Raw genomic sequence first — 19,466 nt, 5'->3', positions numbered from 1 at the left:
GGCAGAGCCTCCTAAAATGAAAACTTCATAGTTAAAGATAAACTATTAAGTTAGTGGCATAAATCCATGTACTTAATTCATTTTTTTTTCTAAAATACTGTATTACAAGTTTCAACATTAAGTCCTCGGGCGGGACTACCTGCTTCAACCACTTAGTTTGAATCCTGTTTGCCATTATGAGGTGCAGTATATGTCATAAGCAGTTGTGTGTTTTTACAAATATATTAACCGTAAAAAGTTTGTAGCAGCAGATCATTGGGGTGATAATGTCCTCAAGTCACTTATCACATCATTGTACTTTGTGTCCAGAGCGGTGAAGTGTTTGATTCGATGGTTCATTAATCTTGAATACAGAAATCACCTTGAATTTGCGACAGTGTTAATAATCTGTGAAAACATTTCATATGAATGCTAAGGCACCATACTGTGATTTAAATTATTTGCAGTGACTATCTTTGAACTGCAGTAATCTTCAGCATTTTTGCTTATAAGCTTGCTTTTTTTCTGGAAGTGAAAGAAACTTGCTTAATGTAAAGAATTAGCTTAGTCATCTCAAAATTTGCCAATTCTAAACACGGAACAAAGAAGTTTCTTTACTTCTTTGCATTAGTTCCACTAAGTTAGTTGCTATGTAGCTTTCTTCTGTCAAACAATTATCTTTTTTTGCCCTTTTAAAATATTTTGGCTCCAATCAAACAAGAAACTTTTGGTCTCTAATCATTGCTTTCATTTATTTGTTTTGAAACGATCGTGAACATTTGGACAATTTCTCCATATACCTTGCACTACGAATAAACAGGAAACCTATAAAGTAACTGAATAAATACTGTGATTAGTTTTTAAGTATGAATGAGTAGTTAATCACTATTTTTGAAAGGCCAATGTTCAAATCAATGGAGATCAAATCGTATTCCAGCCTTCCGAAGATGAATGCTGGATAACTTTTGCTATGTATAAATAACATTTGTGTTTTGGAATACTAGTGTCAGCTGTGGCTCAGTGGGTAGCACTCCCGCCTCTGAGTCAGCAGGTTGTGGATTCAAGTCCCACTCCAGAGACTTGAGCACAAAAATCTCGGCTGACACTCCAGTGCAGTACTGAGGGAGTGCTGCGCTGTCGGAGGTGCCTTCTTTCGGATGAGATGTTAAACCGAGGCCCCGTCTGCACTCAGGTGGATGTCAACGATCCCATGGCACTATTTCAAAGAAGAGCAGGGGAGATGTCCCTGGTGTCCTGGCCAATATTTGTCCCTGTTCAAGTATCCTTCTCCAAAAGTACTTCATTGGCTGTAAAGTGCTTTGGGACGTCCGATGGTCATGAAAGGCCCCTTCCCTTCCCCTCCCCCCTCCCTTTCATAATCACGTGTAGAACTAGAAATACACTTTTACCAGCATTTAATAGTTAGTCCTTTATTTGCATAGAACAAGGTGTTTTCTGACTTTTCCTAAAAACTTGTTTCGAACTGCCTATTTTTGTTAGCCAATTACAATGTTTACAAACAAATAAATGGCTACCCAGATGAAGTGTGCATTTCAGAGGTGGGTGTGCTCAGGCAGCTGTGTGTTCCTGCCCGCCTGCAGTCTGATGCTGTTTTTCTAGGCAGCAGTAATTCAGTGACAGATACGACAGGCTCATCAGGTCATCTGTCTCTCCAGCTGAATTTTAAACTGGGTGGAAGTAACTACAAGCGGCTGCATTAAGAAGTCTGGGTGTCGATGTTTAAAACTTTTTTTTGCAAATTTAAAAAAAAATGGTAAATTGACCTTTTTAAAATAAACAATTCACTTAAGAACTTATTTTACAACAGCTCAAGATCACATGCAGATACAGTATATTACCAGGCTAGCGCAATACACTATTCTGGCTGTTTACTGCACCTGCTGAATATATGGCACCTTTCGCGATCACCGGATGTCTCGGGGCACTTTGCAGTTGGTGAAGTGCTTTTGGAGTGTAGTCACTGTTGTAATGTGGAGCGGCAAGGTTGGGGCGCAGGAGCGACGAGATTGGGGCCCAGGAGAGGCGAGGGCCCAGGGGCAGCAAGGGCCAGCCCACACGGCGATATTTGCGCGCACTAGGTACGTGCAGTAGAGCAGGTCTCCAGTCGCCCTGGTTAATCCTTGCCACTGGAACAAGACCTAGCTCTGTCAAGCCCGTGTGGTGGCTGGTGTGCAACCATCTTCCACCCTTCAAAATGCAGTTCAGGACCTGGAATATTGGGTCCTTCATTGAAACACCTGTGAATTCATCCCTTTTTGGCGTAGAAGCAAGTCATCCTCGATACGAGGGACTGCCAATGATGGTGAACACTTCATAAGCTTATTTTTCAATGGTTTTAATGTTTTCTGTGTTAAGAGACAGTGCATGCAGCTTCTACTCTTTCAAAAGAAGGCACCTAGAGAGCAGAGCTCCACGCACCCATCCAGGCATGCATGTGCAATGCTCAGTATCAAGTACAGTTGGCAGTATAACTTTGTTCTACCAGCTGCACATCACACTCTACTGAAATCAGTCTGTTGTATAACTGGAACTGAACATCCGTCCAAATTTAAGGGTTGCAATAGAAATCTTTCCTGAGAGTAATTTTTACTGGTTGGAATACCATTTAGCAGTATTTCTGTACTCTTACTATAACAAGGTTCCGTGAAACAATTGTTTTGCTCGTAAAAATGTATTCAAATGACTCACTGTGGTTTATGTTTGCTAGTCAAGTATTTTCACATATATTAACAGAAATATTTTAATTTTCCCAGGCATAGATTTTGATTTGAAAAGTAGTGTGTGCATGTTTTGTACAAAATCAAAGATTTAAAAAATGAGAGAAATGGTTTACCTTTTTGGTACTGATAGGAACATTGGAAAGTGTTTACAACAATTATTTGTATGTTTGTTTGGTGGAATTATGGCTGCAGGTTGTACTATAAAAATGTGTTTTGTGTTTTAGTAAAGCAATAATCATTTTTCAGTAAAAGCTTATCAGAATTCATATAGACTGACTGATCCAGTATTCCTTCTGAACGAGGCCATAAGAATTCAGGAAATGAAAATGTCCAATTTTGGGGTGGGGGGGGTAGTTTACTTAAAGTTTAAAGTACATATTGAGCGTAATGTTAGGGATAGCCTTACATTTCATCCTAGTCAACTCATTGGATAGAAGAATGTTTGATCCTATTACAATACAGAGAGTGGGAAAATACTCAATTTCTGGTGAATCCTGAAGTAGGATACTGCCCAATCCTTCATTGAGCACACGTTTAAAACAAAAAGCTTTGAGAAGTTTCCAATAACTTTGTGCATATTAAAATCAATGGACCATTAATTTTAATATATTGAGGCTGATTTAGAAGCAGTAAGTGGTATGTGGAATATCAAAATAACATTTAAAGGGGAACTTCAATGTCATCATCATAGGCAGTCCCTCGAAACGAGGATGACTTGCTTCCACGCCAAAAAAAGGATGAGTTCACAGGTGTTTCGAATGAAGTACCCGAACTGCATCCTGAAGGGTGGAAGATGCCTGTGATTGATTTTTTTAACGTGGGGTGGTCGCTGCACACCAGCCACCACACGGGCTTGACAGAGCTGGGTCTTGGTCCAGTGGCAAGGGTTAACCAAGACGACTGGAGACCAGCTCTGCTGCACGGACCTAGTGCGCACACATCGCAGTGTGGGCTGGCCCGTGCTGCCCCTGGCCCTGAACTCACACCTCCCCTAGGCCCCGATCATGTCCCTCCACAATCTCTCGCCGCTCCTTCGCCCCAATCTCGCCGCTCCTGCTGTATCTGCTTACGCTCCAATCACCGACCTGGACCTTAATGACATCACACTTCGCTGCCGTCGCCCTCCTGCACCAGTTTGCGCTGCTCCCTGGAGTAGTATGCCTCCACGCTGCTCCCTGGCCGCCCACCTCCGCTCCATTTATCGCCCCGACCTGCCGCTGGTGATCTCACGCAGATTGTTAATACTCATATTTTATGGTGAATTTCTGCTTTGATATTTCACAGACAACATAGAAAGAAACTATGAGGGAGATTTGCGATACCGTCAATGTGCTAGTGGAGCCCGCCCATGGCCACAGTCTGAAGGCTTGGTCCATTTTCAGGTTTGGGCCTCATTTAACATTTATTGCCAAGTTACAGATGCCAAACAGTGCACTGCTGCAGCTCGCTAGTTTGGTGTGGCGGAAAATCATCATTTGCATAACATTTTTCAGGACCTCAGTACGTCCTGAACTGCTTTACAGCCAATTAATAAGTACTTTTTATAAAGTGTAGTTGCTGTTGTAATGTCGGAATTGATACGTCCTTACTACACAGTATAAATGCACAAGAGGCCCATGCTTGAGAGAAGGTCAGTCTGTGACCTGTCCTTTATTCCTTAGCACTCAAGTGATGAAGGTGGGTGGAGCTTCCCCTTTTATACCTGAAGGTCCAGGTTAGGAGTGTCTCCCACCTAGTGGTCAGTGTTCTCACGGTGTACAACTTAGGTCACTTTATACATGGGTTACAATGTTGGTTGAATACATGACATCACCTCCCCCCGCAAAGTCTTATTGGGATCACAGGTTGAGTCTCTCTGGTGGTTTACGCTCCCTTGTAGAGCGCCTGAGTTGGGGCTCCGTTTGTTGGGCGCTGGCCTGAGTGTCTGCTGTTTGCGGTGCCTCAGGCCTGTCCGGACTGCCCACAGTGACTGGGCTCTCCTCCCTTTGGTTCGGTGTTCGGTCACCTGTGGTGGAGTGAACTCTATATCGTGTTCTTCCTCTGCTTCTTCTATTGGGTTGCTGAACCTCCTTTTTGTTTGATCCACATGTTTGCGGCAGATTTGTCCATTGGTAAGTTTAACTACCAGAATCCTATTTCCCTCTTTGGCAATCACAGTGCCTGTGAGCCATTTGGGCCCTGCAGCGTAGTTGAGGACAAAAACAGGATCATTTACATCAATACATCGCGCTCTCGCATTCCTGTCATGGTAGTGATATTGTGACTGGCGCCTGCTCTCGACAATTTCTTTCATGGTGGGGTGTATAAGGGATAACCTGATTTTGAGCGTCCTTTTCATTAGTAGCTCTGTGGGTGGAACCCCTGTGAGCGAGTGTGGTCGGGATCTATAGGCCAACAGGAGGCGTGATAAGCGGGTTTGTAGGGAACCCCCTTGGAATCTGAGCATCCCCTGTTTGATTATCTGCACTGCTCGTTCTGCCTGGCCGTTTGAGGCCGGCTTGAACGATGCTGTTCTAACATGGTTAATTCCATTGCCTGCCATGAAGTCCTGGAAATCAGTGCTTGTGAAGCACGGGCCATTGTCGCTGACCAAGATGTCCGGTAGACCGTGGGCGGCGAACATTGCCCGTAGACTTTCTATCGTGGCAGAGGATGTGCTTGAATTTAAAATGTCACACTCGATCCATTTGGAGTAGGCGTCTACTACAACCAAAAACATTTTCCCCATGAAAGGACCTGCGTAGTCCACATGGATGCGTGACCAAGGCTTGGCGGGCCATGGCCAGGGGCTAAGGGGGGCTTCCCTGGGTGCATGGCCCAGCTGGGCACACGTGTTGCACCTGCGAACACAAAGTTCCAGATCTGCGTCTATCCCTGGCCACCAAACGTGTGACCTGGCAATTGCCTTCATCGTGACAATGCCCGGGTGCCCATTGTGGAGTTCTCTGATGAACACCTCTCTAGCCATCTGGGGCATGACTACACGGTTTCCCCACAGTAGGCAATCGGCCTGAATCGAGAGTTCATCCTTGCGCCTGTGAAATGGTTTAAATTTCTCAAGGCATGCCCTGTACGTGGCTGCCCAGTCCCCATTCAGGACACATTTCTTGACTAGAGACAATAGCGGGTCTCTATTTGTCCAGACTTTAATCTGACGGGCTGTCACGGGTGAGCCTTCGCTTCCGAAAGCTTCAACAGCCATGACCATCTCAGCACCATGCTCGGTAGCCCCCTCAGTGGTGGCTAGTGGGAGCCTGCTGAGTGCATCGGCGCAGTTTTCGGTGCCCGGTCTGTGCCGAATTGTGTAGTCATAGGCAGCTAACGTGAGTGCCCACCTCTGTATGCGGGCCGATGCGTTTGCATTTATGGCCTTGTTGTCGGCCAAAAGGGACGTTAGGGGTTTGTGATCTGTCTCCAGCTCAAATTTCCTGCCAAACAGGTACTGGTGCATTTTCTTTACCGCATATACACATGCGAGCGCCTCCTTTTCTACCATCCCGTAGCCCCTTTCTGCCTGGGACAGACTCCTGGAGACATAAGCTACCGGCTGTTACTGACCCTTGGCATTGACATGCTGCAACACACACCCGACACCATAGGACGACGCATCGCACGTTAACACAAGTTTCTTACATGGGTCATATAGCATTAACAGATTGTTGGAACATAACAAATTGCGTGCTCTATTAAAAGCCCTTTCCTGGCTGTCCCCCCAGATCCATTCGCGACCTTTGTGTTGGAGCACGTGTAGCGGCTCTAGCAGCGTGCTCAATTTGGGAAGGAAGTTACCAAAATAGTTCAGGAGCCCCAGGAACGAACGCAGCTCCGTTGTGTTACGGGGTCTGGGTGCTCTCTGGATCGCTTCTGTCTTGGATGCAGTAGGACTGATCCCGTCTGCTACGACCCTCATCCCCAGGAATTCTACCTCTGGAGCTAGGAAGACGCACTTCGCCTTTTTCAGTCGCAGACCTACCCGGTCCAGTCTGTGTAGCACCTCCTCCAGGTTGTGGAGGTGTTCTTCAGTATCGTAACCCATAATGAGGATGTCATACTGAAAAACCACCGTCCCTGGAATCGACTTGAGGAGGCTTTCCATATTTCGTTGGAAGATCGCGGCGGCCGAGCGAATCCCGAACGGACATCTGTTGTACTCAAACAACCCCTTGTGTGTCGTGATGGTGGTCAGTTTCTTCGACTCACTCGCCAGCTCCTGGGTCATGTAAGCTGAGGTCAGGTCCAATTTTGAAAAATGTTTGCCACCGGATAGCGTCGCACAGAGGTCCTCCGCTCTCGGTAGCGGGTACTGGTCTTGGAGTGACACCCGATTGATGGTGGCCTTGTAATCGGCACATATCCTGACCGACCCATCCGCCTTGAGCACATCGGGCTCGCCCAGTCACTGAATTCGACTGGCGAGATGATGCCTTCCCTCAACAGGCAGTCCAATTCGCCTTCTATCTTTTCCCGCATCACGTACGGCACCGCTCTGGCCTTGGTGTACTGGTCTGGTGTCCGGGTTTATGTGAATCACTACCTTGGCCCCCATGAAAGTGCCAATGCCGGGTTGAAATAATGAGTCAAATTTGTCCAGGACCTGTGAGCATGATACTCGCTCCACAGAGGAAATTGCATTGACATCGCCCCATTTCCAGTTCATGACAGCAAGCCAACTCCTCCCCAGCAGTGCGGGACCGTCCCCTGGGACAATCCAGAGTGGCAACCTGTTCTCCGAATCTTTGTGGGTCACGACTACTGTGGCGCTGCCTAGCACCGGAATGATCTGCTTTGTGTAAGTCCGTAGCTGTGCGTCAATCGGCGATAATTTTGGCCTCCTGGCCTTGGATGCCCACAACTTTTTGAACTGTTTGATACCCATCAGGGACTGGCTGGCACCTGTGTCTAACTCCATTGATACTGGGATGCCATTGAGGAGCACTTTCATCATTATCGGTGGCGTCCTGGTGTATGAACTGTATACGTGCTCCACATGAACTCGCTGAACTTCAGCTTCCAGCGATTTTCCCCAGTGTCCATTTCTGCAATTTCTGCAGGTATTTTGCTCATCTCTGCAAACTCCGGCTGAATGTATGCCTCCACGCCTCCAGCATGAGTTGCGGTTTGAAACAAAAGGTCCCTTGCCAGTCGATCGTCCCTGACTACCCCTGTTATTGTCCTTGAGTGCACCATTAACAGGTGTTGATGGCCCCATTACTGGCCGCATTGTCCCTTGCAATGGCGTGAATCGCTGTTCAGCTTGCCATTGTCTCTGTCGAACTCCCCCTCTGGGTTCGACTACATGTTGGGGCATGCCTGACTGCCCTTGTCTGCCTGGAGAACTGTGTGCTGCTTTAACAATGTTGAATCTCTGTCCCAACCATTCCTTAACACAGTATCTCTCGTCTGTTCTGCTAGTGGCCATGCTCGCGTGGTTTAAATCCCAGTTTCTTGTCGCCATTGATACGTCCTTACTACACAGTATAAATGCACACGAGGCCCATGCTTGAGAGAAGGTCAGTCTGTGACTTGTCCTTTATTCCTTAGCACTCAAGTGATGAAGGTGGGTGGAGCTTCCCCTTTTATACCAGAAGGTCCAGGTTAGGAGTGTCTCCCACCTAAGGTGGCCAGTGTTCTCACGGTGTACAACTTAGGTCAGTTTATACATGGGTTACAATGCTGGTTGGATACGTGACAGGAATCGTGGTGGCCAATCTGCTCCCAAACTCAGCAGTTAAATAGGTGACCAGATCATCTAGTTTTAGGTGTTGGTTGAAAGATAAATGTGGCCAGGACACCAGGAGAACACCCCTGCTCCTATTCTCATCTGAAAGGCAGCACCTTCGAGAGTCCGGAACACCCTCACAGAAGTGACAGCCTGGATTATGTGCTCAATTTTCTGGAGTGTGGCTTGAACCCACAACCTTCTGACTCGGCTGTTGAGAGTGTGACCACTGATTCAAAGCTGACACCTAGTTGCATATTTAAACAGCCTCCTGCCTGTTTAGGGTGGATTTGGTTGGGTATCATTGTGTCCCATAGAATACCTATCATTTTAGACTAACTTGAGCACTATTATACAATTTGTCAATTCTTTTTTGACAGAATTAATTGCTTTTGCATGAAGGCTTGTCTTAATTTCAAGTCTTCTTTCTGCATCAGTCTTGGATTGTGTCCTCACCAAACAATTCTTCTGTGCTGACCGGTTCAGCACAGAGCAACACCATCGTGTAATCATTAAGTTGTGTGTTTTTATTTTGCAAACTGCTCAATCAGACATGAAATAATCGAAATTATAGCAGTAAATTGTGACACGAGGAATAGTTTTGATCCTGATACAAAAGCAAAATACCGCGGATGCTGGAACTCTGAAATAACAACAGAAAATGCTGGAAATACTCAGCAGGTCAGGCAACATCTGTGGAGAGACAAACAAAGTTAATGTTTCTGATCAATCAAGTCATCGACCTGAAATGTTAACTCTGTTTCTGCTTCCACAGATGCTTCCTGACCTGCTGAGTATCTCCAGCATTTTCTGTTTTAATCCTGACCTTTTTAAACGAACTGATTTAAAAAAAAGTCGTGTGAAGTGGTCAATCTGGGAGATCCATATATTCCACTGGTGGAACTTCGCTGTTGGCTCTTTTACTGCTCACGGTCACTTCTCTAGCCTATGTTATTCTGCAGATGATTTTCCATACCCTGTTTCTGCAAATACTGGCTTCCTGTCAAAAATCTACTCCTTGGCCCTATTCATGTCATACTCTGCAGCCAGCAGAGACCAGAAATGCTTGTTCAATAGTGCAAATCATGTGAATTTAAAACTCTTGCTGTCTTCTAATAAATGCTAAGCATGACCTCAGTTGTGTATTTTATTGTCAGGGAGACAGGCAATTATGGGGTAGAAATAAGAACACAGATTTTGTACTAGTTTCTCAGAAGAAATACCAGTATGAATGCAAGGTTAAAATTGTTGTCCAAGTTTGAGGTCAGAGTGTACAGTTTGGCAGATCTATACAGCACGCAGTGAAAATTTAGAGAAATCTTTCAGGTAACATTGCTCTACCAAAAACAAGCTCAACTAGTAGGAAATATTCTTCATGGTTATAGAGTCTGGCTGGCTCTAACTGACATAAACCCTGCCAACATAAATGGATTGGGCTTAATGGGTGTATTCAGGCATCATTCACAAGTCATGACCTTGGAATTCACATTCAAACCCTACCTCCCAAAACTTATTTTTAAAGGATTTGAGGAACTAGAAATAAATGGTGCAACAAAGATCTAGAACTGTGCCAATGCTGGTTGAACTTGTTACACTGGGAGGAGGTTACCAGAGAGAGAAATTTTTCTGGATTTGGACTGTTTCAGTGGGCTCACTGCAAATGGGTCGATTTTATTTGGAAAGGGGTGTTTTCATTTTTAAGTATTCAACAACGTAAGTTTTAATTTTTGTCATAGCATATGAACACGAGAAGGCAACTTCATTACAAGTGGTAATTTTCTGATGGTGAATACAATGAACACTTAGTAAAGCAGCTAGCTATAATACTCAAACTGAAAGCTTTTGCTCTAATCTTTAATAGCCAGAACAGTAGAAGAGATTGGAATTATTGTGCTGTGATTTGAAACAAAAACAGAAATTTCTGAACATCAGCATCGATAAAGAGGAAAGATAATGTTCGGGTGTATTAGCCTTCATTAGAACTGTGATTAATTTATCATAACCATATCCCTGCTTAAAAAAAAATAAAGAAGTTAACCACATTGCTAAAACAAATCTTTAAAGTAGGTCGGAAAACATATCTCTAAGATGATGCATATTTATTACATAGTATTCACCCACAGACACAGGCCATTCGGATCAACAGGTCCATGCCACTGTTTATGCTGCACACAAACGTTATCTCACCCTTCTTCAGCTAACCCCATCAACATATCCTTCTCTTCCTTTCTCCCTCATGTGTCTATCCAGCTTCTCCTAAATGCATTTGATATATGTGTGAGCATTTTTGTCTTATGCCTGAGAGAATTGCCCGGATTTTGCAGTCAGCGGCGAAGGAACAGTGCTTGCTATTCACCTCTTTGATAGCTTCCCACAAAGCTTTCTCAGAGCAGCGCCCCCTACAGTTCATCTGTGAGCAGGCCAAGAAACAGTGTGGCTCTTCAACCAATCAGATTGAAGCATCCACACTAAGACATGCAGAGTCTAAACCAGAAAGTATAACGCAGGAAATATAAATTAGCTTTAAATCAGGTGCAGAAAGCGAATTAAAGATTAGGAAAGATAGATGGGATTAAGAGAGAGGTAAAAGAGACAGAGAAAAAGTTTAAAAAAAAAATTTAATTAAAAAAAAATCTTTAACACTAATGAACTTCTGAGGGAATGAGGCTTCATGCTTATAAAACCTATTTTCCAGGTTGTTTGGCAGTAATAATCACTTATTACACCAGTAAAAACTCACTTATTCTTGAATGCAACTTTTTCTGGCATCTTAGTGGGGATCTAGTGGACCAGTACCCCAACCTCACACCATTGCACTGATTTGAGTGCTGAGTCTAATGGTGAGGACTGTTACAGCACACCCTGTTGGAGTAGCAGGGGTTTCTCTGACAGCAACTTTTGGATTTCCACATTTTACTGCACATGTGAGGACGCCAGAAGTTGCTGTCTGATTTACTCCATTATAACGGTGAGCTGATGACCTCAACATTAGAACATAAGAAATAGGAGCAGGAGTAGGCCATTCGGCCCCTCTAGTCTGCTCTGTCATTCAATGAGATCATGGCTGATCATCTCCCTCAACTCCACTTTCCTGCACTATCCCCATATCCCTTGATTCCCTTAATATCCAAAAATCTATTGATCTCTGTCTTGACTATACTGAGCTTCCACAGCCCCCTGGGGTATAGAATTCCAAAGATTCACAACTCTTTGAGTGAAGAAATTTCTCCTCATCTCTGTGTTAAATGGCCAATTCCTTATTCTGAGACTGACCCCTGGTTCTAGACTCTCCAACCAGGGGAAACCTGCTCCCTGAATCTATCCTGTCAAGCCCTGTAAGAATTTTGCATGTTTCAATGAGATCACTTCTCATTCTCCTAAACTCTAGAGAATATAGGCCAATCTACTCAATCACTCCTCATAGGGCAATCCCTCCATCCCAGGAAACAGTCTGGTGAACCTTCATTACACTCCCTCTATGGCAAGTATATCCTTCCTTAAGTAAGAAGACTAAAACAATACACACCATTCCAGGTGTGGTTTCACCTTATTGAATGCCTTCTGAAAATCCAAATACACTACATCCACTGGTTCCCCCATATCTATTCTACTAGTTACAACCTCAAAAAACTTAACAGATTTGTCAAACACGATTTCCCTTTCATAAATCCATGTTAACTCTGCCCAATCCTATTATTATTTTCTAAGTGTCCTGTTACCCATCCTTAATAATAGATTCTAGCATTTTCCTACTACTGATGTCAGGCTAATTGGTCTATAGTTCCCCATTATCTCTCTCCCTCTTTTCTTAAATAGCGAGGTTACATTAGCTACTTTCCAATCCGCGTGAACCATTCTAGAACCTATGGTATTTTGGAAGATGACAACCAATGCATCCGTTATTTTCATAGCCATCTCTTTCAAAACCCTAGGCTGCAGGCCATCAGGTCCAGGGGATTTATCGGCTTTCAGTCCCATTAATTTCTCCAGCACTATTTTTTTTTTACTAATACCAATTTCTTTCAGTTCCTCATTCTCGCTAGACCCTTGGTTCTCCACTATTTCCAGCAAGTTTTTTGCCTCTTCCGTGATGACAGACACAAAATATTTGTTTAATTTCTTTGCCATTTCTTTATTCCCCATTATAGTTTCTCGTGTCTCAGCCTATAAGGGGCCCACATTTACTTAAGCTAATCTTTTCCTTTTTATATACCTATAGAAGCTTTTATCATCTGTTTTTATGTCTCTCGCTAGTTTACTCTCATTCTATTTTCCCTGTCTTTATCAATTTCTTGGTCCTCCTTTGCTGAATTATAAAATCCTCCCAGTCCTCAGGCTTACTGCTCTTTTTTGTCAACGTTATAAGCCTCTTCCTTTGATTTAAGACTATTTTTAACTTCTCTTGTTAGCCACGGTTGGTCCACTTTTCCTGAGGGTTTTTTGTGCCTCAAAGGGATGTATGTTTGTTGTAAATTATGCCTTAATTATTTAAATGCTATTCCTATCGCAAAGTCCAAGCAAAAAAGTTTTTTTTTCCAAAGGGACAATGGTAGTTTGTGAATGACGAATATGTAAAATGGACATTATTCAATTGAACAAATAACAACTGTTTAAAGTATGAAATAATCTTGACAAGGTAGTGCAAAAATTGGAGCTCTCATTGGCATCTTAATGGGCTAAATGTGCCTATATTACTTGAAAGGTTCTGTCAGCGATGTGAAACGTAACATTTAAATTATAGCTCTAATGATTTAAAGCAACTGTATTACTATTAAATATGTTCCGAAAAAAAGGTTTGTAGTTGATCAAATGAACTGTTCAGATTACTGCTCACTTTGTATCTTTCACGTGCACAACTGCACTGTAACTAATGAATTGCAAGTCTTTTCACCACAATTGTATATCTTTTGGATATTTTAAAGTTCCGCTTCTCTAAACCAGTCCTGCATCTTGTCTCCAGGGTCTAAATTCATTCCTTGCTATCTGCTATCCGTAAACTTGTGTCCGATAATGTGAAATCCGTATTTTCTGTACCCGACCAGTCAAAATAACTTCATGGTTGCTACAGAAGATAAATTTTGCTCTCCAAGATCATAAAAGTTGTCAGCCATAATTTTATATTTCTATCACAGTGTTCTATTTTAAAAGCTCCACTCTTCCAGTGACTCTTCACCAGTTATTGAAAAATTTGATGGTGCGGCATTACAGGAAGCTTGTCTTGATTGATTGAGCTCACATGATTTATATTAGATTTATTTGTTAATAGGATGATAATTGTTCAAGCCAAGGAAGGGTCAAAGATATGTCAGTGGTGTTTACTTTACAGTGCATATCTCAAACTTTTCAAGATAAAGACAGTTTTAAAAAAGTTGGTTGATAATCTTATTATCTAATGAGAGAGCAGCAAAACCGAAAGGCATTTTCATTACATTTTACAGAAATGACAGGTTGATTTCATGCAGTCGTAGAAGAGCATATAATTAATATGGACAGCACAATAACTGGTTGTAGTTTTGGCTGAACCAATAACATGTAAACCAAGCATGTCACGGAAAAGAACGAACTTGGATATTGACCATTTGTCAGGGAAGATTGTGAAAACAATAGTTTATTTTTGCTTCCCAAGTCAAGTTTATAAGTTCACATAATCTACTCCTTGTGGGAGTAGATTACAGAGATCTGTACTTCCATATTTTCCAAATGTGTAATGGCACAAAGTGATCAGGAGAGGAAGAATGGTTCAGAATGGATTGTTAAGTTTTAATTTGTGTGAATTTGCAGGCAAATGATAACCACTGAAGGGAGCACTGTGTCTCCACTTGAAACAGCACCAGTTGTCTTGACCCAAGAGGCAGAAGAAAGCATTGAGGAATAAAGACTTTCAACCCAGTTCCCAATGGTACCTACTTTAGTTTAGTATGAAAGGGCATCCATACACTACAAATGAGATACGGGATTGAACTTGCGATGTGTTGTGCCTATTTTGCATATGTTGTGCAAAGCATACCAATTTAGCAGTGATTTGGCCTGTGGCAATCTGCATAGGCATAGAACATAAGGACATAAGAAATAGGAGCACAAGTCGGCTATTTGGCCCTTCGAGCCTGCTCTGCCATTTAATAAGAGCTGATCTGATCTTGGGCTCAGTTCCACTGCCCTGCCTGCTCCCCATGACCCTGCACTCCCTTATCGCTCAAAAATCTTGTCCATCTCCACCTTAAATATATTAATGACCCTGCCTCCACAACTCTCTGGGACAGAGAATGCCACATGTTTATGACCCTCTGAGAAGAAATTTCTCCTCATCTCCGTTCTAAATGGGTGACCCCTTATTCTTAAACTTATGCCCCCTAGATCTAGATTCCCTCATGAGTGGAAACATCCTCTCTGCATCTACCTTGTCAAGCCCCCTCAGTAGCTTGTATGTTTCAATAAGATCACCTCTCATTCTTCTGACCGACAATGAGTATAGGCCTAACCTTCTCAAGTTTCTTCACATGACAATCCCTTCATCTCAGGAATCAACCGAGTGAATTTTCTCTGAACTGCCTCCAATGCAAGTATATCCTCCTTAAATAACGAGACCAAAACTGAAGGTGTGGCCTCACCAATACCCTGTATAGTTGTAGCAGGACTTCCCTGCTTTTATACTCTATCCCCCTTGCAATAAAGGCCAACATTCCATTTGCCTTCCTGATTACTTGCTGTACCTGCATTCTAACTTACTGTGTTTCATGCACTGCAGCATTTTGTAATCTCTCTCCACTTAAATAATAATTTGCTTTTTTATTTTTCCTGCAAAAGTGGATAACCTCACACTTTCCCACATTATACTCCATCTGCCAAATGTTTGCCCAGTCATAACCTTTTGCAGATTCTTTGTGTCCTCCTCACAACGTGCTTTCCCACCCATCTTTGTCCCACTGCTGAATTCGTGGGGCTCTTTTCTTTTGGGCATCACAGGCGGGCGTCTAAAACAGGAGTTAGGCCCTCGAATATGCCAATGAGGGGGTCAAATACCTGTTGAAGGACCTGTTTTCAAAATTTGTTCCGATGATCGGGGCAACCTGTTGAAGGACCTGTTTTCAAAATTTGTTCCGATGATCGGGGCAAGCGAAAATGAGCCCAACCTTTCTACCCCATAGTGCGGAGCAATGCTCTGACTGGAATTCTTTGAGCCCACAATGTTTTTGTATCCGATTAAAGGGCCTAGAAATGTTGTAAGCTTCTGCTAGAACCATCAACTTGCCATTTTGTTCCATGAGACTGAGAGTGTTGCAATTTAACTGATGTATTTTTGTCATGTAGACACATTCTGTTTGTGGCCACCATTGTTGTAGGCCACTGAGCAGCACGCACATTTTCTAACACACGTGTTTTAAAACTCTTACATTGGTAAAAGAAAGCTACATGCCTGCTTTTAACAGGCGTAAGAGTTTGAAGGACACTCGTTGGGCAAACAGCCCAAATCTCCGCCACGCGGATGTTCTTCCTGGCGGGGTTATGTGCGATTTGTTAAAAGAATGCACATCGCGCGCCACGAGGCCGCACCGGGTGCGAGCGCACTTTGTACGTACTCGGCAAGGCCGCAGTTTTCAGCCCAGATGTGTCCACTGGGAGCAGATATTTTGAAGGGAATTGGAGCACTTTTAGTGAGAGTTTAACAATATCAAAGGAGTTCTGTTTGGTTATCTGTTGCTGTGAGGACGGAACACACAGCAAACAGTTGTTGTGGCTAGCTCCCCAAGCAAGGCAGTGATGAACAAAGAAGTGCATTTAATCATTGTTGTTTGATTTCATGGTTCTACCAGCTGGGTCTGAGAGTTACCACCGATGCAGAAAGTGAGTGTTGCTGTCACCTTCACTGGCAAAGCCCAACTTGTTTGTAAACAGCATCTGCACAGCCAGCGACAGCTGCTTACTCAATCTAAATGACCAGCAGATTCTTTCGGACCATTCCCTTCTCGTGTTTCTTTAGTATCTTGCCATTCAGAAGCACTTCAGCCATTTTAAATGTTGAATGTGTGTTGTATACACCAGCATGAATAATGCTGCTGAACAGTGATACTCATTGTAAAGAGGCTTGGTGTGGGCTCCAAGATTTTCGTCCTGCAATGGAACTTGCACTTTGCATTATTGTTCCAATTTCCATTTTAAATGTATGAATTAAAATTTCAACTATTAGCTTATTTGTATGGGCTGCAGAAAAAATCTTTGCCAAGTTGTTTCTGTACAATTTTAAGATTTCAGTCCTGTTTTGTCAGTATTATGTTTCCATGTTCCTTCTTGTACAAATATAACGTGGTCTATTTCCAGTTCACCATAAAGAAGGTGACAAATCTCTCTTCCCACCCAAGTGAAGAGTTAAAAAGGAATGCAGATAGGTGTTTGAAAATAAATCAGTGAGTAAGAGGTTGCTTGTCACTTTGAAGAGCAAACTATATCTGGTTTAGCCCTCTGCTATAGCTTCTATCTTACATAGAAACATAGAAAATAGGTGCAGGAGCAGGCCATTCGGCCCTTCGAGCCTGCACCATGCTGATCATGCAACCTCAGTACCCCATTCCTGCTTTCTCTCCATACCCCTTGATCCCTTTAGCCATAAGGGCCACATCTAACTCCCTTTTCAATATATCTAACGAACTGGCCTCAACAACTTTCTGTGGTAGATAATTCCACAGGTTCACAATTCTCTGAGTGAAGAAGTTTCTCCTCATCTCAGTCCTAAATGGCTTACCCCTTATCCTTAGACTGTGACTCCTGGTTCTGGACTTCCCCAACATCGGGAACATTCTTCCTGTATCTAACCTATCCAATCTCATCAGAATTTCATATGTTTCTATGAGATTCCCTCTCATTCTTCTAAATTGGAGTGAATATAAGCCAAGTCAATCCAGTTTTTCTTCATATGTCAGTCCTGCTATCCCGGGAATCAACCTTTGCTGCACTCCCTCAATAGCAAGAAGGTCCTTCCTCAGATTAGGAAACCAAAACTATACACAATATTCAAGGTGTGACCTCACCAAGGCCCTGTACAACTGCAGTAAGTCCTCCCTGCTCCTATACTCAAATCCTCTCGCTATGAAGGCCAACATGCCATTTGCCGCCTTCACCGCCTGCTGTACCTGCATGCCAACTTTCAATGATTGATGTATCATGACACCCAGGTCTCATTGCACCTCCCCTTTTCCTAATCTGTCACCCTTCAGATAATATTCTGCCTTCCTGTTTTTGCCACCAAAGTGGAACCTCACATTTATCTACATTATACTGCATCTGCCATGCATTTGCTCACTCACCTAACCTGTCCAAGTCACCCTGCAGCCTCTTAGCATCCTCCTCACAACTCACACTGCCACCCAGCTTAGTGTCATCTGCAAACTTGCAGATATTACATTCAATTCCTTCGTCCACATTAATGCATATTGTAAATAGCTTGGATCCCAGCACTGAACCTTGCGGTACCCCACTAGTCACTTTCTGCCATTCTGAAAAGGAACCGTTAATTCCTACTCTTTGCTTCCTGTCTGCCAACCAGTTCTCTATCCACATCAATACATTAGCCCCAATATCATCTGTTTTAATTTTGCACAATAATCTCTTGTGTGGAACCTTGTCAAAAGCCTTTTGAAAGTCTAAATACACCACCTCCACTGGTTCTCCCTTGTCCACTCTGCTAGTTACATCCTCAAAAAATTCTAGAAAATCCATGCTGATTTGGACTGATCCTGTCACTGCTTTCCAAATGCGCTGTTATTACATCTTTAGTAATTGATTCCAATATTTTCCCCACTACTGATGTCAGGCTAACCGGTCTATAATTCCCTGATTTCTCTCTCCCTTCTTTTTTAAAAAGTGGTGTTACATTAACTATCCTTCAATCCATAGGAACTGATCCAGAGTCTATAGAATGTTGGAAAATTACCACCAATGCATTCACTATTTCTAGGGCCACTTCCTGAAGTACACTGGGATGCAGACTATCAGGCCCTGGGGATTTATCGGCCTTCAATCTCATCAATTTCCCTAACACAATTTCCTGACTAAGAAGGATTTCCTTTAGTTCCTCCTTCTCGCTACACCCTCGGTCCCCTAGTATTTCTGGAAGGTTATTTGTGTCTTCCTTAGTGAAGACAGAACCAAAGTATTTGTTCAATTGGTCTGCCATTTCTTTGTTCCCCGTTATAAATTCACCTGATCCTGACTGCAAGGGACCTCCATTTGTCTTCACTAATCTTTTTCTCTTCACATACTTATAGAAGCTTTTGCAGTCAATTTTTATGTTCCCTGCAAGCTTACTCTCATACTGTTTCCCCCTCCTAATTAAACCCTTTGTCCTTCTCTGCAGAATTCAAAATTTCTCCCAGTCCTCAGGTTTGCTGCTCTTTCGGGCCAATTTATATGCTGCTTCCTTGGATTTAACATTATCCCTAATTTCCCTTGTTAGCCACAGTTGAGCCACCTTCACCGTTTTATTTTTATGCCAGACATGGATGTACAATTGTTGTAGTTCATCCATGTGATATTTAAATGTCTGCCATTGCTTATTCACCGTCAACCCTTTAAGTATCATTTGTCAGTCTATTCTAGCCAATTCACATCTCAAACCATCGAAGTTACCTTTCTTTAAGTTCAGGCCCTAGTCTGTGAATTAACTCTCACTCTCCATCTTAATGAAGAATTCTACCATATTATGCTCACACTTCCCCAAAGGGCCTCGCACGACCAGATTGCTAATTAATCCTCTCTCATTACACAACACCCAGTCTAGGATGGCCAGCTCTCTAGTTGGTTCCTCGACATATTGGTCTAGAAAACCATCCCTTATACTCTGCAGGAAATCCTCCACCACTGTATTGTTACCAGTTTGGTTAGCCCAATCTATATGTAGATTAAAGTCATCCATGATAACTGCTGTACCTTTATTGCACACATCCCTAATTTCCTGTTTGATGCCATCTCCAACCTCACTATTATTGTTTGGTCTATAAACAATTTCCACTAGCGCTTTCTTCCCTTTGGTGTTC

The 19,466-nt window shown here is 43.0% G+C and overlaps 1 protein-coding gene across 13 annotated transcripts in view; it reads left to right on the top strand.

The window, feature by feature from the left end:
- LOC139277138 (microphthalmia-associated transcription factor-like) overlaps nt 1–19,466 on the top strand; it is a 403,865-nt gene that overhangs the window by 113,381 nt on the left and 271,018 nt on the right. For 3 of the 13 annotated variants that reach the window (XM_070895180.1, XM_070895179.1, XM_070895181.1), the window contains one exon: nt 4,005–4,102. The exons of the other annotated variants lie outside the window; for them this stretch is intronic. In XM_070895180.1, coding sequence (XP_070751281.1) covers nt 4,023–4,102 — 80 coding nt within the window. In that variant the 5' untranslated portion in view covers nt 4,005–4,022. The remainder of the gene's footprint in view (nt 1–4,004; nt 4,103–19,466) is intronic. 13 annotated transcript variants of the gene reach the window in all.

This window comes from Pristiophorus japonicus, chromosome 12 (genome assembly GCF_044704955.1).
Source record: "Pristiophorus japonicus isolate sPriJap1 chromosome 12, sPriJap1.hap1, whole genome shotgun sequence".
Classification (NCBI taxonomy): domain Eukaryota; kingdom Metazoa; phylum Chordata; class Chondrichthyes; family Pristiophoridae; genus Pristiophorus; species Pristiophorus japonicus.
This window is presented reverse-complemented; position numbering and strand designations above follow the sequence as displayed.